The 27,262-nt window shown below is 36.8% G+C and overlaps 1 protein-coding gene across 4 annotated transcripts in view; it reads left to right on the top strand.

The window, feature by feature from the left end:
- LOC140784121 (protein SHOOT GRAVITROPISM 6) overlaps window positions 1-26,870 on the top strand; it is a 68,148-nt gene extending 41,278 nt beyond the window's left edge. For 2 of the 4 annotated variants that reach the window (XM_073131338.1, XM_073131337.1), the window contains 21 exons: window positions 241-479; window positions 580-689; window positions 798-926; window positions 1,003-1,077; window positions 1,161-1,294; window positions 1,394-1,466; window positions 1,586-1,717; window positions 5,910-6,082; window positions 6,193-6,315; window positions 6,423-6,483; window positions 6,573-6,668; window positions 8,222-8,322; window positions 13,653-13,758; window positions 20,206-20,319; window positions 20,421-20,495; window positions 22,766-22,864; window positions 25,668-25,739; window positions 25,823-25,908; window positions 25,991-26,084; window positions 26,158-26,265; window positions 26,393-26,870. In XM_073131338.1, coding sequence (XP_072987439.1) covers window positions 241-479; window positions 580-689; window positions 798-926; window positions 1,003-1,077; window positions 1,161-1,294; window positions 1,394-1,466; window positions 1,586-1,717; window positions 5,910-6,082; window positions 6,193-6,315; window positions 6,423-6,483; window positions 6,573-6,668; window positions 8,222-8,322; window positions 13,653-13,758; window positions 20,206-20,319; window positions 20,421-20,495; window positions 22,766-22,864; window positions 25,668-25,739; window positions 25,823-25,908; window positions 25,991-26,084; window positions 26,158-26,265; window positions 26,393-26,647 — 2,455 coding nt within the window. In that variant the 3' untranslated portion in view covers window positions 26,648-26,870. The other 2 variants (XR_012108221.1, XR_012108220.1) reach the window with 2 other exon arrangements.
- Window positions 26,871-27,262: the final 392 nt, after the last annotated feature.

Below are 27,262 nucleotides of genomic sequence, written 5' to 3'. Positions count from 1 at the left end.
ATGTATTTGGTTGTAAAATACTACTGCTCTAGATGGTTGATCAGTGGCCATGGGCTGGTATTCAGAGTGTGCTTGTTCCATGAGATATGAATGCCTCCCTCCTTGTCACTATGTGGTTTTGTACATGGGTATTCTTTCTATGTATATGTATATAGCTGACTGCAGATTTTTCTTGCATTTGATGCATCATGCGGATCAAAATCTCTTTCTTTTCCTAATTCAAATGCTGGTTTTATTCAGTGGTGAAGATGGTCGAAGTCGAGCAGAGCAGTTGTTGCATATTCTTAGACAGGTGGACAGCTATGTTTCATCTTCTGTGGAACATCAACGAAGAAGAGGTTGCATTGCTGTATATGAGTTGCTAAGGAAATTCCGTGTTCTTTGTTCTGGTGGAATCTGTGGGATTGGTTGTCATTCTAGTTCCATGCACACCAAGCAAGTTGATCGAGGGGTGCCCAGAAACTTATCAAACTTACCATGTAATACCACACATTTATTTGCCTTTGCTTTTTTCTGTCATGTCGGCAGACAACTAAATAACCAATACGACAATGTTTTGTTTCTGGGTTTTTCTTCCAGCTGCATTTGTTTTGCCAAATCGGGATTCACTGAGCCTAGGTGAGAGAATCGTAGCTTATCTTCCGCGTTGCGCAGATACTAGTACGGAAGTTCGAAAGGTGGCAGTACAGGTTAATATAATAATTAAGTTATTGCCTCTATCTTTCAGAAGTACCGTAATAGTCATTTCACTTTCAGAAATATCCCCAGAATATTTGTAGTAAGGATAGTTTTTGCAGATCATGGGCCTATTCTTCAGCATTTCCTTGTCACTTCCAAAGCTGATAGCATCGAGTAACGATGTCGATCTAGAAGTGTCCTACACTGCCTTGTCCTCTCTTGAAGATGTAATTTCTATTCTTAGAAGGGTGAGGACAATGTCTATTACGAGATTTCTGTCAGAAATTAGTGCATAGAGAATCATTTCTCATGTATCTTTTACAGGATGCATCTATTGATCAGTCAGAAGTCTTCAACAGGGTGGTTACCTCTGTTTGTACTCTACTAACTAAAGATGAGGTAAGATTGTACACTGGGCTTCATATTATACTACATTCTTATCTACATTACCTTGGTGTCATCCTCAATGATGAGTTGAACAGCTGGTTATCTCGCTGCATTCATGCACTACTGCCATATGCGATAAGATCAAACAATCAGCAGATGGTGTTATTCAAGCTGTCACTGAATTCATCACTAAGAGAGGCAATGAATTAGATGAAGCTGATGTGTCAAGGTGTGGCTTATTGTTGGATGCCAGTTATTTTCCTTTATCTTGAACTTTTTGTTGATTGCATGCTGTGTTACAGAATAATGATTATTTCTCATTCTATAGGACAAGTCAGTCTTTGCTCTCTGCTGCTGTTTCTGTTACTGACAAACATTCACGTCAAGAAGTCCTCAATGCTGTATCCTTTTTCTATTAGCTCCGTTGAGTTTATCAAACCATTATATGATATTAAATCATTACAAAAATCTTACTTCCAAATCAATTTGCTCATCTTCTAGCTTTCCTTGATTTCATCAGATGTCATGTTTGGCTGAGAGCACCAATCCCAGCATTGTCTTTAAAGAAGTTCTGGCTGCTGCGGGGCGAGATATAGTTACAAAGGATGTATCAAGAATTCGCGGCGGCTGGCCATTGCAGGATGCATTTTATGTGAGTATTGCAAATAAATTTCATGAGGGTACTTACACAAACATGAAACTTGGCTTTTATATTGGTCATGCAAATGGAAGCCAATAAGCAGACAGATAAGAAATTTGGTCTTCTAAAGCTAGATTTAGTGAAAAAAAAAGTAGCATGAAACAAAGTGTTCTAGTGGAGACGCATACTACTAAGGCAGGAGATTGTCCAAAAATCAATTGTCCTGAACTGTATTGAATATGACCAAGAATGTATAAGACATAGCTGATCAGTGAGAAAGGGATATCTATAATTTCTGATAAGTTCTTTCTTGAAGTGTTGGCATTCTTAGGTAGGGCGTTCTTGGTGGAGATGAGATAATTTATTAATTTAATAATTCAAGTTACAAATATAAAGTGAGATTTTGAATCCATCAATACTTGGGCTATACTATATCAGATAATTGCTTTTCAATTTCTAATTAAATGGTTACATACTTACGTCAACATTTGTTGAGTTGATGTCATGTGATTATTAATGGTATGATATATACAAGGTTCAAAAAATTGGGATCGGGATCGGTCTTCTGAAAAAATAATACGGATCGGCCATATCGGTTGCCTGGATTTGATTGGACTTTTTGTAATTACGTAATTTCTAAATATTATTTAAAAATATAGAATAGGTCCTAAAAATTTAGAAAAAATGATAAAAAAATAAGAAAATGAAGAAGGAAAAATTATGGTGCAATGAAAACTGAAAAGAAGACGAGATTAGAGAGAGAGAGAGAGAGAGCGAGGGGAAGAAAACCAAACAAAAAGAAGATGTGTAGTGAAGAAGAAGAAGATGAAGAAAAGAGAAGAAAAGGAAATAGAGAGTGGAAGAAATGAAAAACTAGGAGAGAAATAAAGAAATAAAATTTAAAAATTACATACCGGTGTTTGCTAGAGTTAGATCTGCGTTGCCAAAGTTAGATCTGCGTTGCCAAAGTTAGATCCCTTCGTAAAAAAACAATGGCTATATAGTAAGAAGAGAAAAAGAGAAAGAAAGAGTGAGGAGAGAGAGAGTGAGAGGAAAGAGTGAAACAGAGAAAGAGAGAGAGAGAGAGTTCGGATCGAACCTGGATTGCAATCGGGTTTGGTTGATCTTGCGAACCATGGATATATATTATTGATCCATTAATAGCTTAAACTTTTAGGTCTACTCGAAATCTAAAGTATGAGAGCCATTTTCTACAGTTCATAAGTAATCTTATCTAGCCTCATTGCATGAATATCATCTATTTTCATGTGGTGTGGAAGGGTCACACATCCTCATATCTATTATTTGTTCATGCAGCTGTGCTGTGGTGCATGGGAGTTTCACATCATGGCCATGTTAACGTTATGATGTGCATTATGGTCATTATCTAACAACTTAAGCTTTTGTGTAACTAATTATCTAACAATGACTGAATTACCATCATGTGCCTAAGTCTTTAGAAGAAGATATATGCATAAGAACTATGATATAAAGGAACATATTTGCAGGTACAAACATAAAGTTTAACATCCAAGCATTGGTCCACCAAATGAAATGATGCATTACATTGGATACTACAGCTTGATTGAAATTGGATGTCTATCACAAATCGAAATTAGAATCATGGTTAAATATGTACTCCACTAGAATTTGAGATAGACAAAGCTTTAACATGAACTCTCTAAAATCCACAATATAAAAGAGCTAAATATAATTTAATTACTTAAAGCCAATTTAAAGAAATCCAAAGTTAGACAATCAATGTCTGTCAAAATAATACCAAAACAACTACTATGACTGAGAGAAAATTAAATTCTAAGTGGAGGTAAAGATTATTTATAATAAATAGATAATACCAAGCATGCTCATGATAAAAATAATAAAACACGAGTGACAAACTAATAACATGCTTAAGTCTCATTATGCGGGATTTTGCAATCTCAAATAAATGCCATATTTCTCATTTTGGGTATGTGCCCATAGATCCATATCAACTAGAAGTCATCCACGAGGTGACACTTGAGTCTAATTAGAGGCACTAGAAGATGTCATTACGTGATAAATACACCATTCTTTTTGTTTTAACTGTTGAGAGATTAGAGTCACCTTAGGAAGAGATTTTGGTTTAGTTTGAGATAGTTCCATAACCCTGCCGGAGCCACCTAAATGAATAAGTATGACCTCTGGACTTCAACGTAGACTAAAGTCACCACAAAAATATTTCCTAACTAACCTTGGACTAATCTTAGAGCCCTACCCGTTCATAATTTATGTTTTCCCAAATGCACGAAGAATAATATTTCACAAAATATAGCATTGCAGAAATATAACATTGCACGAGGATAATATGATAGACTGATAGTATAATAGCACGTACATATTTTCATGAAATATAGGATGGATAAAAACATAGGTGAATCCACTCACCTATGGTCCATGTGGAATGACTCAATTAAATATCTTCAAATTTTTGTTATAAATAAATTCATATTTTAATTTAACAATAAACCAAGATTTCTAAAATTAAGTATTAAATACACTTGTGCCAAAATGAAGCCCAAAAAGTTGGGATGAGCTACACACTTAGCTTGTGCGAGCTAGGTCAAGGCCCAAGCATTGCTGCTGAGTCGACCTCTCTCCTTTTCTTACTCTTGATAGAAACCGTGGCGACCACCACCACCTTCTAGTGGCTGAAAAATGGCGGAGGACAACATCGAAAGGTAGAGGAAGTCGAAGGGAGGGGAGTTGTCGACCCTACTTCGATCGACGATGATCGTCTCAGAGCTCTATAGGCGGCAACCATGGAGATCACCACCAGAGTGATTCCAACCTCGAGGGCACACACAAGACATCAAAAGCTTCCACATGAGGAGAAAATGTTTAAGGTGTTGGATGCAACTAAGGATAGGGTTGTAAACGAGCTAAGCCTGAGCTAGTCGACTCTAGCTCAAGCTCGGTTCAAAATTAATTTCGAGCCTAGCTTGGGATTCAAGCTCGAGCTTCACTTCCATACGAGGATAAAATGTTTAAGGTTTTGGATGTTACTGAGGATTGGGGTGTAAACGAGCTAAGCCTATTTTCGAGTCGAACTCAACGGAGCTTGACCTAGCCCGGAGCCTAAAACTAGGCTATTTCCAAGCTAGGTTGAGCCAAGCCTATGAACTATTCAAGCTGAACTAAAAACTATTTAATATATATATATATATAATATTAATAAATATTATATTTAAGCCAAGCCTATCAAGCTAAGTTTGTGCGAGCCAGCTCTGACCCAAGCTCGACTCGAAATTAGAATCGAGCCCAAAAACAAAGTTTAGGCTTGGCTCAACTAAGCCGAGCCCGAGCCGCTCGTTTATTTTGACACCCCTAGCCAAGGATGACGGTAGCGGTCGAGGACCAGAAGAGCTCAATTGTAGGCTATGTGTTGTAGCCTCTATTAGTGGCTTCTAGAATGCTCGAAGGGCACCAACGGAACGTGGCCATTGACGCAAATCTCCCCGGACCACTGTGGGATTGACATGAAGTCGCCAACGAAGCCAAAGAAGTAAAAATGAGGCTACATGATTATGTACTTTATCAAACTGACATTGATTTCTAAGGGGGTAATATGACTCACCGAGGAGTTGCTAGGTGGTCTCCACTTTGATGAGGTAAGGAGGAAGAAGAAGAAGAAGAAGAAAGGAAAGAGAGAAGGTGTGGGGGAGAGAGAAGAGTAAGGGTTACCACCATTTCTCCCTTGGTGATTTTGCTGGGGAAATCGAGATTTCCCCTTTTTTTGGATATTACAAGATCTTTGTCCCTGATACTTTTTGAATATGAAGACAGCTACATCATGTTATTAGGACGAAGTTGCAAAATCAAGGATAAGAGTTGGAGAAAAGGCTGGTGGCGTAGCATGTCAATTGAGTAACTGAGTAATCTGAGAGGTCTAATTACAATAGTGACGCTTCTCCATGTTGACAGGTTGCGGACCTTTTTTCTCTGTGTTTTATTTTGTAGCTGTAGTTATACTTATTTTATAGTTCTCTCACTGGTTGACAAGTCAACCGGTTAATTTCATGGCTGGCATCTTAATGTTGGAAACATTTAACAGATGATGTGAATCTTGAGAATTTTATCTTTTCTAACCAAATTTTTTAAAGATATTTCTTGCAGAAATTGTTTTATCTTTTTTCCTGATATCTTCTCTCTTTTGGTTATCTAGACATTCTCCCAGCATGTGGTGCTCTCAGTTCTGTTTCTGGAATACATTGTCTCTGTGCTTAATAGGACATCTACTCGGCAAAATGAATTGGAGAAGGGAGAGAACAGTAGTGAGCTCTCTAATGATCACAATGTTCTGCAAGCTGCTGTTCTTGGTGTCACTGCATTGTTCAGGTCCATGTCACAGTGTGTAGTTTCTGGAAATTATTGCTTAGAAGTTAGAACTTTTATGCTAGTATGTAATGATCTCTTTCATGGATCTGCTAATTTATGCTACTTCACAGAGGGGGTGGTAAAACTGGAAAGAAGGCAGTTGAGCAAAGTTACTCTTCCGTTCTTTCTGCACTTATTCTTCAGCTAGGAAGTTGCCATGGGCCAGCTGGAGTGAGACGTATCGATCATTTACGGTGACATCATATTAATTCATTAAGATTTTAATATCTAGAATATTTTCTAGACCTAAAAGTGGTTTGTATAACTAAATGTAATTTTGTTTGTGAATTATATTGTGTAGATCATTGTTAGCTGCATTTCAGTCATTTTGTGATTGTGTCGGAGATATTGAAATGGGAAAGGTCACAACTCTTGCATCCCATTCTCCTTTTATCATCGGACATGTATTCATTATTTAGTAGTTATGTGTGAACTTTTTGTTTGCCTGTAGATTTTGGCTAGAGATGGAGAACAGACAGAAAAAGAGAAGTGGTTAGACCTTATTCAGGAGATCGCGTCCTGCACATCTATGAAGAGACCTAAAGAGGTAAATTACTGAGAAAATTATTTTATTTTTTTCCTTCCTATCTGAAATATATCAGATTTTGATGCTGCACTTTAATAAGGATATTTACGAGATAGTAGCCTAGTAGGTAGGAATGCCCTGTTGCAACTGTTCAGAATATTTTTTTGTTCAGGAGTAGCAGTTTCTGCTAAGTTGCACAAAAGAAACAGCATTCCTAATACCAGTCACTAGATTGTTATGAGAGGGTTGTTGAGAATATTCCTGGTTTATGTTTCCCATAGCTTAAAGAAATAGCTAACTTAACTATGTCAGAAAATATTGAAAGAATCTTAGCAAAATAACTTGTCAAATACTGGTAATCCCTATTACATATTAAAAAGGAGACTAAATTATACTAATATGTAATAATGCGTTAGCTGCTTTAATTTTCTGTTATAAACTAAACAAAATTTACCAAATATACAAGCGCGTAAACAAAAAGTATTAACTGCAACTGAGGTAAATTTTCTCATGATTTTGTTCCAACTTGCTTGAAACAAATGATATTTGATATGAGTTGTCTGCATGTGATATCAGTTACCCCTAATACATATTAAAAAAGAGATTAACTTATATTAATTTGTAATATGCGTTAGCAGCTTTAATTTGCAGTTATAAACTAAACAAAATTTACAAACTATACAAGCACGTAAACAAAAAGTATTAGCTGCAACTGAGGTAAAATTTCTCATGATTTTGTTCCAACTTGCTTGAAACAAATGATATTTGATATGAGTTGTCTGCATGTGATATCAGTTACCCCTAATACATATTAAAAAAGAGATTAACTTATGTTAATTTGTAATATGCATTAGCAGCTTTAATTTGCAGTTATAAACTAAACAAAATTTACAAACTATACAAGCACGTAAACAAAAAGTATTAGCTGCATGATGCAAAACGTGGTGGAGGAAAAATGAAGTAGAGGAATAAGAAGAAAAGGAATGGGGTTTCACACCTCCACCCTAAGAAAAGGTTTCACACCAAAATCCTCTAGAGAACAGATCACATAAACTTTCATTGAGTTCCAAAGGAAATACAACGGGTCTATATATAGACCTACAATGGAATTAAGCAAAAGACACCCTACATAGGAAATAAACAAAAGACACCCTAAATAAATAAAAATCAGGACCAGATCCCTATAGGAGGGATCATCAGCGTCGGCGCCTCCCTGCGCTGGTACACACGCCATCGCGTCCTATCAGTGATGTCCGCATCACTGCAACTGAGGTAAAATTTCTCATGATTTTGTTCCAACTTGCTTGAAACAAATGATATTTGATATGAGTTGTCTGCATGTGATATCAGTTACCTTTTCATATCACACTGTGTATTTTGCTGAGAGACATCTTTTGCACCAAAATAGTCATCCAGTCTAATTTTGATCTTAGTTTTCTTGTTAACTGCCTTGTCAGGCCTCGTCCTTCTGTTTTCACCTTTACTAGAGACACTTTTGCATATATGCATGTGCACACATGCTTAGATGAATTTCTAAAAGACCTTTTCATGTTTACATTAATCCAACTGCATAGGTTGCACCAACATGTATGATTTTGAGCAAAGCACTAAATAGGAGTCAAATATTTCAAAGGGAGGCTGCTGCTGCTGCATTATCAGAGTTTATTCGCCATAGGTACTTTCTGAACTATCTCTAAATTGTGCTCTCATAATTATGCAACTTGTCAAGAGAGCTACATCTACTGGTGGCTTTAATACAAGAAAAAACTATAGCTCCTCGCCATTAATTGGTGCATGACAAGTTGTACCATTATTTGTCACTAAGTGGAAATGACCATTATATCCTGTATTTCCAGACATGCTAGTAAGGTTGGATCTTTTTATTCTCATTAAATCGTTGTGAACTTGTACATTTCACATGTCTCAACTCTCAACTTATTATGTTCCATTTTAAGAGCAAAAAGAAAAAAAAAATATTATTTTCCATTTTTCATGAGGTGGTGAAAATCTTAGTTGTTTTAGTGAAAATATTGGTATGAGTAATCTTATTTAGATCTAATGAAATCTGACTGAAATACACTGCAAGTGATGAATTATAAGGTTTCATTAATGCAACATTGAACAAATTTCAGGTAAACATATGCTCAGAAAATATGTCAATTGTATCCATGGTACGTAGGCTTGGAAAAACTGTATAGTTTATATGCAGCAGTTGGTTTAACACATGGTGCCTGTTTTGTCAATGGACATTGACACCATAGACAAGAAAACAGTAGGTAATGATACTGTCTGTGGAAAGAAGTGAAGAATTGACTTCCTGCATTCCTGGTACTTTTGTATGTCAGTGCACCTTATCAAATGCTTGCACTATGCTTAAACCTTGAGCGAGCTAGTGCAACTAATAATGTACTAACAATTTAGTGATGATCAATTAAGAACTTAAGATGCTAAATCGTTCTAAATGAGAATCTCACATTTAGCTTTTCTTACAAGCATCAATGTGATGAAGTGTCGATCTTTAAGAATGTATTTAAGATCATATGGAGTGAATGGGTTGTTTCACTTTGTTGAAGTTGTAGTCTAGGAAGCACGATACTTCTAAACTCTAGCCTTATTATATTGGATCTCATATTGATCCGATACGTGTCAGATACTTCTTTTACTTATCCAAATTTTTAAATATAAATAAAATAGTAATTCTTGGAGACTTGTAGGATACTTCTCAAATACGTATAATTTTTAAGTTGGGAAGCACGAACATGCCAAAACCTAAGGTGTGGCCGTGTTCGACATGTATCTCGACACTGACATGCATCAAACACGGTTCCGACATGTGTTAGACACAAAGTGTATTTGAAAATCAATATTAAAAAAAGGAAATGGACACGATGGGTGGTAATGCATACATATTTTTGATGGAATGATTAGTAACCAAACCAATAAACCATTATCTTACGAAGTACACCTAGAGGGAATGTTTTGGTTCATTCTTGGGTGTGTGAGAGAATGTAATGCCCCATAACAACTTTGAATTCCTTGGGTGCGAAATGGATTGTGTGATCGCCATCTGTAATGTCAGCGAACGTGTTGGAATGCTAATGTTGCAGTTGTGTTGATTTTGTATAGATAGTATCTTTTTGAGGAGGGGCAAGACATAGGACGAGTCCCCCATGACTCACGTATGTGACGCAAATTTGTGGAGAAACATGGATTTGGGTTAATGTTTGTGGCATGAGTCCAATGACAATAGGGTGTGGGGATTAGAGGAGGTTTCTCCTATGCTATCATTAAGCATTGCCTTATGCTGTCGAGTAATCTCCATGTTGGAGGGCGTAGATGATAAGTGGCAGTATAGCGATGAATTCATCCGCCAAGCCAAACAAAACTAGCTTGGCATGCAATGCTAAGTTGGGACTATTAGTTGATAGAATCTGGGTTTGTGGACTTTAAAGTAGCAATCGATGATAGACCTTTGCAAAATCTTTGGAGTTGGGTCAAGGACATAAGTGACAAAGGCGTGGTAGGGAGGTATTCGCGGGCATCCTTGCTAGTAGTGTGTGTTTGGTTATGTATCATGTGAAGGATGAAGCCACGCCATAATAATGTATACTGGGCATGTATCTAGCCGAGAACAAGTGTAGGCCGAGTTAGCTGAAATTGTGTCAAGGAAGGATGGTCGAGCCAAAAGCATGTGTTGTGTCGAAACCCGGTCGGATGGGGTGTGTCTGTTCAGTGTGCCATACGTATGCCTCTAATTTATTTTTTAGGGTCTTTATACATGTTTTTTGTTTGAATATATGTATTAAAGCTTATGTTAAAGTCTTTTATCCTTAGGTACTATTGTAAATAACCTATTTTATTAAAGATATAACAATAGTCAAGTAGAAACATGATTCAACACATATAATTAAAATTAATAATAACTCAATAATTAAAACCAAAATCTAGTTGAACGAAGTTTATCCAACATGTTTATATATAAATTTTGACCCAATTTGAATGAATTTGACATATTAATTTTTGAATTTGTTTGAAATTGGGAAAAAAATTAGGGGAAATGTAATCATGCTGAACTTTTAGCTAAAAATTATAAAATTTGGATTCAAATCAACTCATATGGAGTTAATATAATATGTTCATATATCAATTTTAATCCAATTTGAATGAATTTGATAGATTAAGTTTAGACTTTTTGAAACTTGGAGAAAATTTTGGTGGAAATCAAATTTTCCTTTTGATTCCTTTATTTAAAACAGTTTTTTTATAGATCTATCACCAAAATGTTAGATTGATGTAGAATGACTCTTACAATGAATAGATGTGGCAAAATTGAGCTAAATGTATCATTTGTACACCTCAAATTAGTATTTAAAGTGAAATAGAAAAACAAAAACAAAAAATTCGTGTCATTTTACATGGCTCGACACACTTGGGCATGGGGCTGTGCCAATATCATAGCCCGTGCTGAGTACCAATACTCTATTAGTATGGCAAATGTCGACCGACACAACTATTCTTGGTGGCAAGGACTAAGCAACGAGGTGCATAAGTAGTGCAGAAGGCCCATTGGCATGCAAATATGGAGTGGGTATGCGTGTGGTGTTTCAAAAGGTTGTGGGTACCTAAGGACATTAGTGATTTAGTGGCATGCATGGCATGGCTTTGCAAAGCCATGTTGAGTTGGGTGGGGAAAATGCTAGTACATGGTATTGGATGGAATTTTTGTGATTATGAATAGAGTCATGGCCAAGACTTGCAATATTGATGTTCCTATGGGTCTATGGTACTTGTCTACAAGCCCTTTGTAATGCGCGGCGTCATGAAGACTTGCCTTGGGAACTTGGACTGTGCACCTCGGAGATCGGTCTTGCAAAGTGACTAAGAAGGGACATGGGGCTAGGCCAAGACTTGGGAGCTCGACACTCGAATTGAGAGAATAGCTGTGCTAGGGATTTGGTGGCATCAGGCGATCGGATGCAAAGTTCTCTTGAGAGGGGTTTGTGAAGTGGAGCATTCACTTAATACCATTGTGGTAAGTTTTGTCAAAAGGTTGGACATGAAGCACTCGTGTAGCAGACACTTGGATTGAAAATATGGTGTTGCACCGAGGAGTACATTTAACCATGTTATGCAATTCTGCTACATTGTTTTAAGGCATGTCTACAATTTGGATTCTAAGAGGACTGGCCTTGATATGTGATTGAGGTACTGCACAGGATTTTATTAAGCAAAATTTTTAACCCCATGATAGTTAGCCACTAATACTCATTGATTAGCCTTAAAATCCATCCCTTCAGAGCCCTAAATCCCTTGCGATCCCAAAAATCCATCACGATTTCCTTTCTCCTCCTTGAGAAAACGATGATTGGTTCTACAACAACTGGTGGTGATGGTAGAGGTGGTAGTGGCCTAGCAAAGGGCACCCATGACAAGAGGCCATTGATGCGAAGCTTCCCAAACCGGTTTGATGACGCCTTGACGACCCAAATTCGACTAGTCAAGTTTTAGTGGAGGAAGAAGAGAAACATAAGAAGGGTGATTGCGGCATGGGGGAAGGGAGGAGTGAGGGCTTTTACAAAGGAGGATTAATCCTAGGGTTTCGATGGTATCACAACGATCTCGGCGGGATTCGTCACGGTTGTAGAGCTCATCACGTAAGGAAAGAAGAGAAGAACTGGAAGGAGTAAATAATTTTTTTTTGTTATTACATATAATTTAATAATTGTTGTATCTTAGACGTGTCTGAATTCTGTTTTTTTCAAGATTTGTAATATCGCCATATCCATGTCCATGCATCAGAACTTTTAAGAGTTCATAGATAAGTTAAAGTTGGAGATTCCTATTTAGTTGGGGAGGTTTAACAAATAATATAGAATAAATAATATAGTTAATCATAAATATTAATCTAATTTGGCTTGTGGCTTGATGTATGAATTTGAAGGAGACTCATAATAGGATATCATGTCACAATCAAATCATCTTTAATTGATCAACTTACCCCTCTTTGCTCTCGATACTAGTAAGTAACGATTTGTTATGTTAGATATATGCTTGGTATATATTGTCACATATTAAAGCAGAAGTTAAATGTAATACATAATGACAACCATACACAGACTCTCTTATTTGCAAAGGCTTATGAATGTGTGTGTGTGCATATGTAATATTGATGATATCCTGCCTTGAAGTTTGCTATTATTTTCTTTGTAAATAGACTCTACCCGACTAGGGGAAGCTGCATTTTTTCCTTCTTATTTTAATTTGTCCTACTAGCCATGTATCTCTTTAGCTTTTGTTCTGCCGTATTGATACCAGATGGCTAACTTACTTCCACTGGTTGTACTGTTAGTATTATCTGTCATCCTTTTGTTTTCTCATCTTAAACAGAAGCAAATGATTCACTTGATTTATTTTTATACAAGATTTTTTTTCCCATTGCGCCTAAATTATTGATTCCATATGTTGAACTTTCAATTTCGTCTTTTTTATTTATCATATGTTTCCTACAGGTTAGGCTTCTTCTTCAGTTAAATTTTCTTATTTAACTTTTTGGGATTCACGCAACATTAATTTATGAATTTTTTATTCTTTGCACACCCCTTAAACTTTAGCATGTGAAATGCATTTAGTGCATAATACAATTCTCTTCGAATTGTGAGATAACTCTTCCAGTTTTCTGAGGTTCTCCTTGTATGATTTATTTTTATTTTTTGAAGCTTTTAGATGCTAAGTATTTCCTTCTAATTTATCATCCAATTCAATGTTCTGGGCTTCTGGAAACATTTTTTCTGCATTATATTCAATCAGAAGTTCAGAACTATATGTTTGATTCCCTTTTTCTAGTCCTTCCAAAATCTTTCTCTAGTATAGAGATGTTACCACCTTATAGCTAGGTTTAGCTATTTTCATACACAAAACCACATGTTAACATCCATGCTTTGCGTTACATGTAATTATTCTTAGTTTTCTACTTCTTGGTAACCATTATGATTACTACTTTTGCAGTGATGGTGCTTCGTCTTTCTTGGAAAACATGGTTGAGGCAATGTGTTTGCATGTTTCAGATGAGTCACCAACTGTGAGAAGCTTCTGTCTACGAGGGCTTGTGCAGGTTGATTTCTTCTTATAGCTCGCAGAGTGAAATGTTTCAATATTTGAATTCTTCTTTTCCATTTCGTTACAATTTTTATTAACATCATGATTGGTGAGCAACTCCATAATTATATCCGACTTGCATCATATCTTTTCACAATATTCAGTATATATAAATAAATTTTTTTGTGCTCACCGTATTCCCATATTTAGGCACCATATTCTACTAGCCATTTCCTTCTAAGATCTTATTATTCAAATAAAGGTGAGTGCATGCATCAACTATAGCAAGCTAGGATCTTTTTAATGGAGCCTTAATATATGTTTAGCAATACAACAACGGAGAAGTATTAGTCTTACCTATTTACCGTAATGTCCTTTGATTCTAGTTTCGCTACGACGTTGTTTAGGCTCTTGGACATCCTTAGCACTTCAGTTTCGACTAAAATTTCAATCGGGTGTGAGTGCGCTATCTTAGTTGGGCCTATTCTGGGCCAAAACATCTCTTAGATCCTCCTTCCCACCATCCCTTTCTCTGACTATTAGGATCATTTCGGGTGGATTATTGATACGAACTGACTTGGGGTTGATTCGAATCACGAACAGTTATGCATAGTCAAAAAAGAATATTCGTGAAATATTCTACTGATACTGGGAAATTATGAAACTAATTGGAATAGCTTTGCAACTTCTTAATTAACGTCTTTGATATTCAGACCCTTTTTTAGATTTGAATTAGATTTAGAAGAGAGCTTTCCAACAGATCCAACATCTTAGGGTTTCACATGATAGATTTTAAGTTATTGACCAAATAGTGGCCGAAGGTCAATATGTATTTTGCTACCCGAGAGGAAGAGAAGATAAGGAAGAGGACCTTCGGCCCTTAGGGACAAAAGTGGTGTAATGGACGAGGGGGATTAGGAGCTAGACGAGACCTTGCCAATGGAAGAGGTGGCGCCTGTTCATAAGGAAGGAGATGGGAAATGTTGTAGTCGTTGGCTAAGATGAGAGGAAGGAGATAGACGATAAGGGCTTAAGCCAATAATTCTTCGTTAATTCTTTGATTATTAGGGCTGCACTCTAGGGATAGGGGCAGGAGCAACTTTTGCTTCCGACCAAGGAATAGTAGTCGGTGCAAGAGCTAGCGCTTGAGCAAGAGCCGACTCTTCTCTGTACTCCTACCAAGAGACAAGCTCTGGGCCACAACTCCTTGTCAACGACGACATGGATGCATAATGCCCTTCAAGACTTATGAATAAAGAAAAGAATAAATTCGACTAAATATAACAAAATAATACCGTAGCGAACCTAAGCTTGTGCAACCAGACCTCCACTTGACTCTAGAAGGTAATTAAACCTAGGTTCTGATACCAACAACGTCATGACTCGAATTGGAATCATGATCGACCTTGTACCTTAATATATCACAGACTAAATTAATTATCTAAGTCCATAATGACAAGAATTAATGCGAAAATTTGAATTCGATAAATTTTATTCAATAATAACGGAAATGACCAATGTTACTACTAATATGTTTCTAATCAAACTAAATTAACAGATAATTTAAAACATAAATACCAAAAGAACTAAAAGTAAAAAGGGTAGTTTCTAAGTGGAGGTGAGGTCCCGAAGCATCTCGCTCAGTCGTCACGTTGACCGATACCTGAAATGTTTCAAGGGGGATCCTAAGAGCTAACATCTATATTTCAGTGAGTGGAATCCACTCAAAAACTAAATAAATTTAGTTGGACATGAGATGTAGCGTGCTTATCGTCGGAAAGATCCCTCTACATGGGTGTGCTATAAAACAAGGAGAAGAATAGAACTAAACGGATCAATTCCTTTGACCGGTCTTGGAGGTGACTGCAATGAGCAGAAATGTCACTCACCGCCTAAATGATGAGCAAACACTCGCCACTAGGGAATGAACACAAAAAGGAACGAGGAATGATCTCTTTCGTCTAAGGATGCCTAACCGTCGCACCGATCATTCACTGCCACCATGTACTTTTCGGACGATGCCATGCTTTTCGCGTACGACGATATTGAGAGGAATTTATGCACCATTGCCACTTGGGAGGACAGCGGCAGAAGAGAGCAAGTGCTCAATTGGGATTATCTCATCTTGCTCTAACGTATACGTAGGGTCAATTGGTCTTCGTAACTTTTAAATAAATCTAGGTCTAGTGATATAAAATGACAATTTTACTAAGCATACAATAATAATAGTAATAGCAACTATTACGACCCAAAATCGGAATCATAACCAGCCATGTACCTCAATGCACTTGAGATACACGAAACCTTAACTAATATTTTTCTAAGTCCTAAAATGATAAGAATTTAATTATGAACATCTAACTTCAATAAATATAATCCAATAATAAAAAAAGATTAATGTCATCAATCAAATTAAAATAATAGTTAGAATAAAATGTCTAATACAATGGATGGACAAAATAGTAAAATCCTAAATGGAGGTGGAGTCCCGATGTATCTCGCTTAGTCACCACATTGATCAGCACCTAAAATATTAAAAGAGAGAACCCATGAACCAATAATTATAACTCAGTGAGTGAAATTCACTGAAAAGCCAAATAAATCCCGATAGCCAACTATATCATAATTTTAATTTAATCGCTAATATAATTTTTGAATTTTAAAACTAATTAAAAAGGGCTAAATGGCTAATTTAAGCCCAAAAGGATTGGGCTGGGTTATAGTTGGCCCGCAGCCTACCTAGAATTCCACTAAAATGGATTGAGCTTAAGACCCACTCCTATAACACTAACTAGTTGGGTCAGGTTTGTTGGATCCGAAATCCATACTCAAACCCAAAATTTAAGTTGGCTCAGGCTAAAACCCAAGCCGAACTTCATCTCCTGTATCAAAGAGATCGATGAGAAAGAGAGAACCACTGACAATCACCGCCATCGGAGGTCTCCTTCATGGCTGCCACGACCTTGTGGCCTCACAAGGTGCAAGAAGGTTGTCGAGGGTAGCCACTGCTGAAGACCTTTCTCTTTCCATGGTCGGCGCCGGTTCGAGCCATGATGGCTCTAAAGAGAATCTACAGCACAAGGCCAGTGACGCGAAGCTTCAGATGGAGTGATAGTAACTCGAAGTCGTCGGTCGGCACAATTCGTCAACGAAGCCGCAAGCATTAAATTTAGGTATTTTCAATTTACCTTATTAAACTTAAATTAAATCTGTGGGGTGGGAGAGGGCTCGCAAGCGAGTCACGTGGTGGTCTTCAATTGCTTCATTTGTCCAATCCCATGGCAAAAACTCCGATGAATGTTAAGAAAGGAAGAAGAAACGAGAGGGAAGAAAGGGTTGGGGTAAAGGAGAGAGAGGAGATTTAAGGATTTTATTTATAGAGAGAATCTGAATTTTGATTTTGATTTGGATTTGGTTGAAAAACTTGTGGCTGCCTTGTCGTGTGACGGTGAGGGAGAGGGTGAAGGGTGCAAATGTGCAATGCACGTGTGCTCCAAGTTTTTTTTTTCAATTCTTACAATTGCAGCCTTAATGCTAGTAGCATTGGCTAGTAGCGCCATCATCTATTCTTGCAACACCCTAGTCGCTTCTCGATCCACTTGCCTCTCTTCTCAATCCGCCCGCATCTCCTCAATCAAGCAGAGGAGTAGCAACTTCGTGGGGACTTGCCTATCATTCGACCAGTCCTGCCCAGCCATGGATGGATTCGACTAAGGCTGGCCAAGGTGGTCTGAAGGTTTGACCGCTCGATACCGATTGATACGAACCGACTTGGTATCGATCCGAATCATGAATAGTTCTGCACAGTTAGGGAAGAATATTCACCAAATATTCTCCTTATATCAAAAATTTACAAAACTAATTGGAATAGCTTCGCAACTTCTTGATCTTCATCTTTGGTATTCAGACCTTTCTCAGAAATGAATTAGATATGGCTCTGATACCAAATTGATTTGAACCTGCTTGACTCGATTCAAATCAGGTTATGGATAGAATTAAGCATGAAACTTTCGATGTTTATTACGGATAATCTAACTGTTGGATCCTCTTGAAATTTTGATATATTGCTCTAGAAGAGAGCTTTCCAATAAATCTAAGATCGTAGGATTTCGCTGATATATTCTGCTACCCGAGAGGAAGAGGAGATGAGGAAGATGAGGGGGGCCCTTAGGGACAACGGTGATGCAACGGACGAGGGAGATTAGGAGCTAGACGAGACCTTGCCAACGGAAAAGGTGGCACCGGTTGGTGAGGAAAGAGGTGGGAGATATTGTATTCGTCGGCTAAGATGAGAGGGAGGTGATAGACGATAAGGGCTTAAGCCGATAATTCCTTCTTAATTCCTTGATAATTAGGGCTATATTCTACTTGTATTTATAGAGGTTAGCCCTAGACTGAATCAAACTAGGATTTGCTTTAAAAGGTTATTTGACTTAAGGACTTTGCCTTAAGGGTTTATTTGACTTAAATAGGACTTGCCTTAAGGGCTTACTTGACTTAATTAGGATTTGCCTTAAGGGCTTATTTGATTTAATTAAGAGGTGAGGATCTGACGGTGGCATTGATCGCAAGTGAAGTAGTACATGAGAAGTAGAGGAAGGGAAGGATGCCGACCCTTAGGGTCAAAGGTGGTGTGGCTAGACGAAAGGAGTTTCAGCAGCCTAGGAGGGGACGAGCAAGGAAGAGGGAAGGTGAGAGAAGGTGCCAAGGTGAGAGAAGGTGAGAGAAGGTGAAAGAAAGAAGAAAGAGGAAAATAAGAAATAATTCAAGATTTCTTCTTCAAATCCCATCAAAATATAATTAATTTTTATTTTCTAAGTTTTTTTGCACTGTAAAAACTAATTTATGGTGTACAAATATTAGATCTAGCATAACTTTACTAAATCTATCATTTGCAAGATTTTTCTACATGGATCTAGCATTTTGGTGCTAAATCTATGAAAAATGCTATTTAAAATATTAGGAAGAAAGAGAAATTAGATTTTCCCCAAATTTCAAACACAAAGCAAAATTTATTAGATATAGAAGAAAGAAAAGGAGTTAGCTCAAATTCAACATGATTATAGCCATAAAAGGATTTGAGTCTATAAGTAGCAGGATATCATGAGATATGCGCTTACAGGTTGATATGAGTTTATCATCATCATTGCCATTATATCAGTCATATGACTATGGTGTGCATGTACCAGCCCATTTCCTTGTATATTTAATATGCATATCACGTCATACGAGAATTAGAAGTTTCGTATTTTTATGAAGAGTGAAGCATTACAACGAGTAATACTATCAATGAATGAGTTTTGAGAATTATCAATAGTATTTGATGTAATATTCTCATATTATTCTTGTGCCAACAAACAAGGTCTTTGATTCTCATTGTCTTTTTATGTTCAACTAGATTTTGATTTTAATTATTGAACTTTTGTCAATTAATAAGTGTATTCAATCATACTATGTATTGAATAATATTTCTACTTTACTGTTACTATATCTTTAATAAAATAGATAATATACAAAAATAATATAAAGATAGAAAACTAATATATTATAATCAAAAATACTTTTAAATATCCTAAAAGTATATTAGAAATGTGCTAAAGACATGCAATCACATGCCACTTGCAGCAAAGTTTTATCATACTATCTGCCTATCACATTATTAGTTTATCACACTAATTACAATTAATTTGAACAACAAAAATTTAAATTTAAGCCCTATTGATATAAAAAGAAAATAAGGGAAAAATGAAAGGCTTTAAAGGATAGAGAGAGAGAGGCAAGTGAGATAATTTTAAATGCTTGTGGGGAGGGAGGGGAAAGAGAGAAGTTTGCTTGCGAGGAGAGAGAGAGAGAGAGAGAGAGAGAGAGAACCTTGGTTGTCACAGCTGTTCGTCACGCTCGTTGTGCTCACTTCGTTGCAGCCGTTCATTTGTCGTGCTCATCCTTGTCCGTGATAGGTGAGGATCTAAGTCTAAGAGAGAGAGAGCGAGAGAATTAGGTTGAGAGAGTGAGATTTCTATCAGAGGAGTGGGGGTTTGGGGAAATTAATTTTGGGTTTGGATCCGGGTTAACGAAAAGGATCCAAACCTGACCCTTAAACACTGATATCAATCCTGTTGGTGTCCCTCCCGTGTTCAATATTTGTTTTTAATTAAGGATACTTCGGACCGTTTTTGACACGTGTCCAACGCATGTCTGTGTTTGACACAGACGCCTTTCCATGCTTCATAGTCAACAGCCCATTGCTTGCTATTAATGCCAGCCCAAAATTTTATTTCCTTATATTTGGCTGTGATTTCAAAATATGGCAGCTTATATGGTACCGGATTATTGTTGATGCTTATATGCTCATCTGTTTATGTCGGTGCTATTGTATGATATGAAATATTGTTTCCATTATATTCAATTATTTGCCTTGAAGTTTCTGATACAGTTTAGTTTTTACAATCATAACTCGTTGCAGATACCAGAGAGTCACATGCTTAGATACATCCAACAAGTTCTTGGGGTGATAATAGCTTTACTTGAAGATCCTGATGAATCAGTTCAGTTAACTGCAGTACAGTGCTTATTAGAGGTAAGTGCTTTTCTTTACATGATAAACTGTTTTCCTTTAATTGAAAGAGTGACATCTTCTGTATCATTGTCGTTCATATTATATGGCTATTCTGCATGTAGGTTCTCAATTCATCAACTAAAGATGCAGTTGATCCCATTTTAGTCAATCTCTCTGTACGGCTTCGGAACCTTCAGGTAATCTTCCATTATTAGGTGGTCTCATATTTACATATAAATTAACTATAAGAACAAATCTATTAAAACTTACAAGGGTTGGATTGGCCCGAAAATTGGGTAGGGCTCATGTGTCCATATTTTTTGGATTTGAGTGCACAAGGCTCCTGCAAATATGGAAACAAGGGTGCGAAAGATGTATCTTTGAAGTTGATGTCAGACTGTCTGTTTTCCTTTACTCTTGAATATGTAGAATTGTATATATCTTGTAATGTTGAATTTACCTGTTGATATTCTTATCTATTACGACTAATTTGCATATATTGCAAAGCAGTCAATCACATAATTGCCTGCATATGAGAGGCTATATGAGTAGGTGCCTGCATATGAGAGGCCATACATGTAGGTGCCTGCATATGAGAGGCCATACAAGTTTATTCCTATCTTGTTCTAATAGTTTTTTTCTCAATTCGTTTTACCAATATACTTTTTTCCTTTTTTTTCTTCTCCCTGACCTATTGGGCTGCTGATTATGAGATCGATATCACCCTTGTGAGCTCAAATTGGTTATATTAAGGTGTTATACTGTAAGAACTAATTTATTCAATATGAACCAATGTCACCATGTACCATGCTATTGATTTACTGGCAAGGATGTTGTGCTGCTCATCCTGCTTGCGACAGGTCGCACAGACACATACCACGAATACTGTGGTAACCATGATAACTTATGAATATTGGAGTTATTAAGTGAAGAGCTGCTTATGGTGCTTGAAAATAGTTTCTGCTGAGCTTAAATAACTCCAATCAAGTCTATATGTGGCTGAGCACTTGAAATAAAGTTTTATTTTGGAAAATGAAAAGTTTTGTTTACACTTAGTGAAATTGGTGATTGTTGAAGGATTGTTGTATATCCTTTATGGGGTATCTCGTGCACCAAAAATGGAAATGTGCACCAAATTATTTACATGAAATTAGTAAGTTTCAAAGAAAAATGCTATGGTTAGTGACATTCAATAGTAGATCTTTGTCGATAAATCCTTCAATAGTTCGTCTTGTATATCTGCAGGACACAGAGTCAGAATTAGTGTATGTATGAGAAGAAAAGTTTGACCAATTCACACTGTTTTTTTATTTAAAATATATCTGTTATCCATTTTTATTATTTTAAACCAAAATTTCATTTGTGTCATATTCAATCATCTTGGACCATCTAATGGCTAATAGGTCAAAAAGCCGTCGCAATGGCACAACAAGGCATACAGATAGCACAACAAGAGTCAGAATTAGTGTAGGTATGAGAAGAAACGTTTGACCAATTCACACTGTATTTTTATTTAAAATATATCTATTATCCATTTTTATTATTTTAAACCAAAAGTTCATTTGTGCCGTATTCAATCATGTTGGACCATCTAACGGCTGCTAGGTCATAAGGCTGTCGCAATGGCACAACAAGGCATACAGATGCTCAACTACCTTCATTTTTTAGTTTTAAGAAAATAATTGAATTTTTCCTATATGATCTTCAAGTTTCTAATTATTGCTGCAACATTATTATTTCCTTTTGAGGTCTACTGAATAGTAATTTGAGTGGTCATATTATTATTTTTATCAGAACATATTATTACTAGCATAGTTATAGAAAGGCTTTCTATGCAACTGCCGACTGGCTAGGCAGTGGCAGTGAGTTAAACTCCTCCTCGTGTGCATTATGTGGTCCCTATAAGCAATCCAACAGCATATGCATATGTGTGCGTATACTATATGTTGACTGCATATGTGTTATACAATCGTTGTATATGCATGTCCACAAATGCATATTGATTTACTTGTACTTTTGAAATATCTATTTTACTTCTTTATTATTTATTTCAATAATTTTTTGGCTGGTGGTTGTCAGTGTATCACATTTATTAGCTATATTCACTTGTTTGTTTCCTTGGGTAATGATATGGTTATGAAGCTGCACCATGTATTCACCCTCACCAGTATACTGTATATGCAGTTATGCACTATAGGGTGGCTTGACTGCTTACAACATTAATAAGTAGTGTTGAGGTTTAATTTTTTTTTAAAAAAAGGTAACTACTTTGTGATTTCAATTGCTCTATGGATGACAATAGGAAATAAGTCATCAAAAGATGAATTATGTATGATGGATTTGTTCTCATCTTTCTTTTGTTAACTTAGGAGTTTCATCATCTCTTTTCTGCTTCATTAACACAATTTGTAACGAAAAGTTTAGAACTCTGACATGTTAGTATATTACATTCGCTTTTGTCAAACAGATATCTATGAACACAAAAATGCGCTCCAATGCTTTTGCAGCTTATGGAGCACTAAGTAACTATGGAGTAGGTTCACAAAGTCAGGCTTTTCTTGAGCAGGTATTTCCACATTTACTATGCCATCATCATGTTTTGATTCATTTCTTGATAATGTTATTTGATTATAAAGTTATAGATATTTTTTTAATGATTGATCACCTTCGCTAATTAAATCATCGCCATAAAGTAGATTAGTATGGATGTGTTTTAAATCATAGTTGATAGTAGTGAAAAAGATCTTGGCAAGGCTAGCATTCCCTATGCCACTCCACAACTATATTTGACTTTTAGTTGGTCTTGTCACCAAGGATTCCTGTGCTGTTGGCACAGTGTGTGCCGTTGCACCATGCTGACACCAAAAAAAAAAAAAGAAAGCTAAAAAATAGGAAGACAGATAGCAGAGAGAGGTACTAAGAGAGAAGTAGAGAAAGGGAGAGCAGAGGGGACTTACTGCATTCAAAATTGTCATTGCCTTAGTTCGACTTCTAGAGAAGAGAGGTTTGTCTAGCGGATTATAAAGGGATCCACCAAATGGATCTAACCTAAATCCATTTAGGCAGATCTTTTTAATGGCGATCTGAAGTGGATCATGAGTAAATCACGATCTGTTTCGGATGAATCATCTTCTCCTACGATAGAAAGGGCAAAAGCGATGCCTAACCTTCTCCAACCGCCACGGGAGAGCTCGAGGGGTCTCCTAAGGTTGTCCGGAGGCACCTAGAAGGTATTTCACAGCCTTTAAGTTGGCTTTTTTGGGGTGCTGTCGACATCTCTTGTGTCACATGCCGACCAAGCATTGGTACAATAAGTGCCAACTAGCACATCCATGCCGGCCGACATGGCCATCCTTGCTTGTCACAGTATTAATAAAATACTATATAAGGACATATACTCACTGAAGTCAAAAGATATTTATTTGAAAAAACTTATGAGAATTACTTCTGTTAATGTGAGTAGATTCTATATTTCGTAGTATTTTCCAACAAATTTAGAAATGTCACCTTGTTTTACTTGGCTGAAGCAAATAGATTCTGCCCAAGGCCATTTTCTTTGTTGATATAAGCAAAGATTGTGCTCCTATTTGGTCGACAGACTGGTTATTAGATTACTGTATAGAACTAAATATAAGGTATTGGCCATCACGTAGATATTAATTGTAGTTATTCTGTTGCAGGGTAAGGAAGTTAATTGACTCAACTGCAGTCAATAAGAAAACTTGCTTATTGAGGTTTGAGTGAAAAACCAACAAATGATGAGAGCTTAATAAATGTTCATGTCCATAGAAGGATTTCATGCGATGAGCAAATAATGAGAGGCATGTGCTATAAATATCAACATTTTTGCATTAAATCTTCAAGTACACATAGAGTCTATCAGGAAGGATTTCTTAGAATATAGCCTTATTTGTGAAGATAAAACTAGTCAAAGAGCACAAAGTAGGAGTTGCTGTTTCATTTGTACTACATTACTTGAACTACAATAGTGGTCCTTTGTGGCGGCACTTTAGTACCATTCTTCTGCCTGAATTTCAAAATGCTACTGCTTTCTGTATCCTGAGTTTTGTTGATATTGGACTTTCACTTTTGCATGAGAGTTGAAAGCAGCTCCTTAGTCCTTGCAAAAAGTAATCGTCTGTCTCATTTGTCTCTTTCCATTTCTACAGAAAATTTTGAAAGGTTGCTTCTGGTTATATGAGCTCAAAAACTCTACCCACCAGTACCATCCAGCACTATAGATTATATGGCCATTCCCCCTTTCTTGCTTAATTTGCCCAGGATAAAGTTAGTTCCAAATTTCCAAAGAGGTGTGATTTTGGACGAAGTATAGACACCCTTCAGTGAGATGATGGACCAAAATGGTGCGTTCTTTCCTAATGCAAATAATGGGAATGAAAGAAGGCCTTGAGGCATGGGAAAACCAGTTATAAAAGTTCTTACGTTATAGATCAAACAAAGTGGTTGGATATTTTGTTGTGACGAAATTATACTGTCAGCAACCAAAAACATATTTATGACAACAACTTTGATACTTAGAAATTTCGTTTTTAGTTGAAATAGGAAAACGGCTATGAAGGGAGTATGTAGATTCAATTAGAAAGGAAATTACCAATGAAATAGCAAATGAAGAGGAGATAGAAGAGAGAAAACTAGAGAATAGGAAAAGAGTAAACTGAGCCTGGCTTTCAAGCCTGTTTTTCCTCAAGTAATCATGCATTCATCGGTAGAGCCCGCTAACTCAGCCCTCTGTATAGAGAACTAGGATCCTCAAACAATCAGGATCTTGCTTAATCAAAACAAAACCCTAATAGGACTCTTTACAGCTCCTAAAATAATAATATAAAGATTTTTGTTACTTCAGCCACTTTGTTACTGTTCAAAATGATAAAAGCCAACCTTTATTCCAGAAGAACTGCAAAATTGAAAATTAAGACTAAATACCACAAGGACTGGAGTTATTTCTCAAATTTTGACTGTTTTCATGCTCAAAAGTCTTGACAATTGGACCCAGTAATGGAATGTGGCTTTATTATCTTTTTAGTTATTTGATTGCACAGTGGTAACCAATATTAGATTGCTTTCCAACCTGGTTTTTGTACCGATTGTGACACCTTTGGCTCACAAAAACTGTCTGTAATGTTAGTTGATGTGCCATCAAGGTGTAATGCCAGTAAAAAAATTATCTTGCATCTTCTACAGAGACTTCTAAGTTGTCTATCACAGTAGTGATGATCACTACTGCTTTTAAACTCAGAAAATTTGTACTCCTCACCTCTTACAAATTTAATTTTGGTCTGTTTTTGTTGCATATGATCAAATGTGTTGAATGCATGCTGCCCCTAACACCTAATATTGTCCATTAACAGGTACACATCACCCTTCCCCGCCTGATTCTTCATCTTCATGATGATGATGTTAGTGTTCGCTTAGCATGCCGGGTATGGGAACATATATTTATGTGCCATCACTTTATCTTCCCTACATTCGGACCATTTTGAAACTAATGTGTCTTCTAATATAGAATACATTTAGACAACTTGCTCTTTTGATGGATGTGGATGGTTTTTCCTACCTCTTCAACAAACAATATTTTAATTCTGACTGCCGGTATGCAACAGTTGCCAGTTTTTCCAGTACGTAGATTATACAATGTCTAAGAATGTGAATCGAGCTCTTCATTATGCACCAGGAGCGATTATGAGGATTTCATAAGGGACCTAACAAGGCAACTGTGTCAACTCTTGGCTTCTAGAGTTGATAGCTACCTTGAGTCCGCAATCCAGGTGTATTTTGAGCACTGTGTTTGATTATTAATTGGCATATAAATTATTATTCTTTATGTTTCCTTTGTTGTAGGCATTTGATGCACCTTGGCCAGTCATACAAGCAAATGCCATTTGCTTCTCAAGTTGCATGTTATCGCTTTTAGATGATCAACGCTCCTTGGCTCCTTATTTGTCACAGGTTCCTGCTTTTTCTTTAAGAAAAGTCACAGATTCTACTTTCTATGTTTGTTTTTGGGATAATCAGACTGCAGCATCTATTCGTTTATCTGAGAAAATTATAGATATGATGCGCGTCTCATTTCCAGGTGTTTGCCATGTTAGTGGGCAAAATGAGTCAATCACCAGATCCAATTGTTCGAGCAGCATGCGCCTCTGCTTTGAGCCTTCTGCTAAAGACCCTCAAGGCAATCACATGGTCACCATCACAACTTGATCTAATCGACTCTTCCAGAAACTCCCTAGATTGGGATTTTGGTACAAAATCCCAATCTAATCTAGCAGCGGAGGCTCCAATGAAATCAAAAGAAGAGCTTCCAGGGAGACAGAAGATAACAAGTTGAATGATTTCAGATTATGACCGGAGCTATAAGAAAATCCCTTTGTACGTATTACTGAGTCGGTGTATTATATTGTATGATTGTACAGTGTGAGTGTAAAGAGGTACAATAACATTGTTGCATAGTTTGTGCATTATCAACACAAATGTATGTTTTTTTACTGTTCATTGCATCCAGTACATTCTGTTACGAGGTTTCTGAAAAAAATGTAAAATGTGATTGTAAATTCGACTGTCTTTTCCTTTTCCTAAATTCAGTAATTCCTTCAGTTTATGTAAGCTTAATTTTCTGACATTGTTTGGGGTGTTTGGATAGAAAGTGTAGGAATTTGTCTTCCCCTCTTCTTTCTCACTCTTTTCCCTCCCTCTCCCTTTTCTATCACTACCCTTCTCCTCTAACTACCATCACCACCTCTTCCTCCACCCACCCCACCGCCTTCTCCACCTCTTCTTCTGCCTACCACCACCACCTCCATCCAACTCACCACCTTCTTCAACCTTCTCCACCTTTGCCTAGTGCCACCTCTTTCACCTACTATCACCTTCTCAACCCACTCCAGCGGTGAGCTGCCTTGACATGATCATTGAGCTCAACCCACCCAAGCCCCAGTCTGAACTT

Source organism: Typha latifolia, chromosome 3 (assembly GCF_019914945.1).
Source record: "Typha latifolia isolate L0001 chromosome 3, TyphaL0001v2, whole genome shotgun sequence".
Lineage (NCBI taxonomy): Eukaryota > Viridiplantae > Streptophyta > Magnoliopsida > Poales > Typhaceae > Typha > Typha latifolia.
Note: the sequence above shows the minus strand (reverse complement) of the source record. Positions and strands in the feature narration are given on the sequence as shown.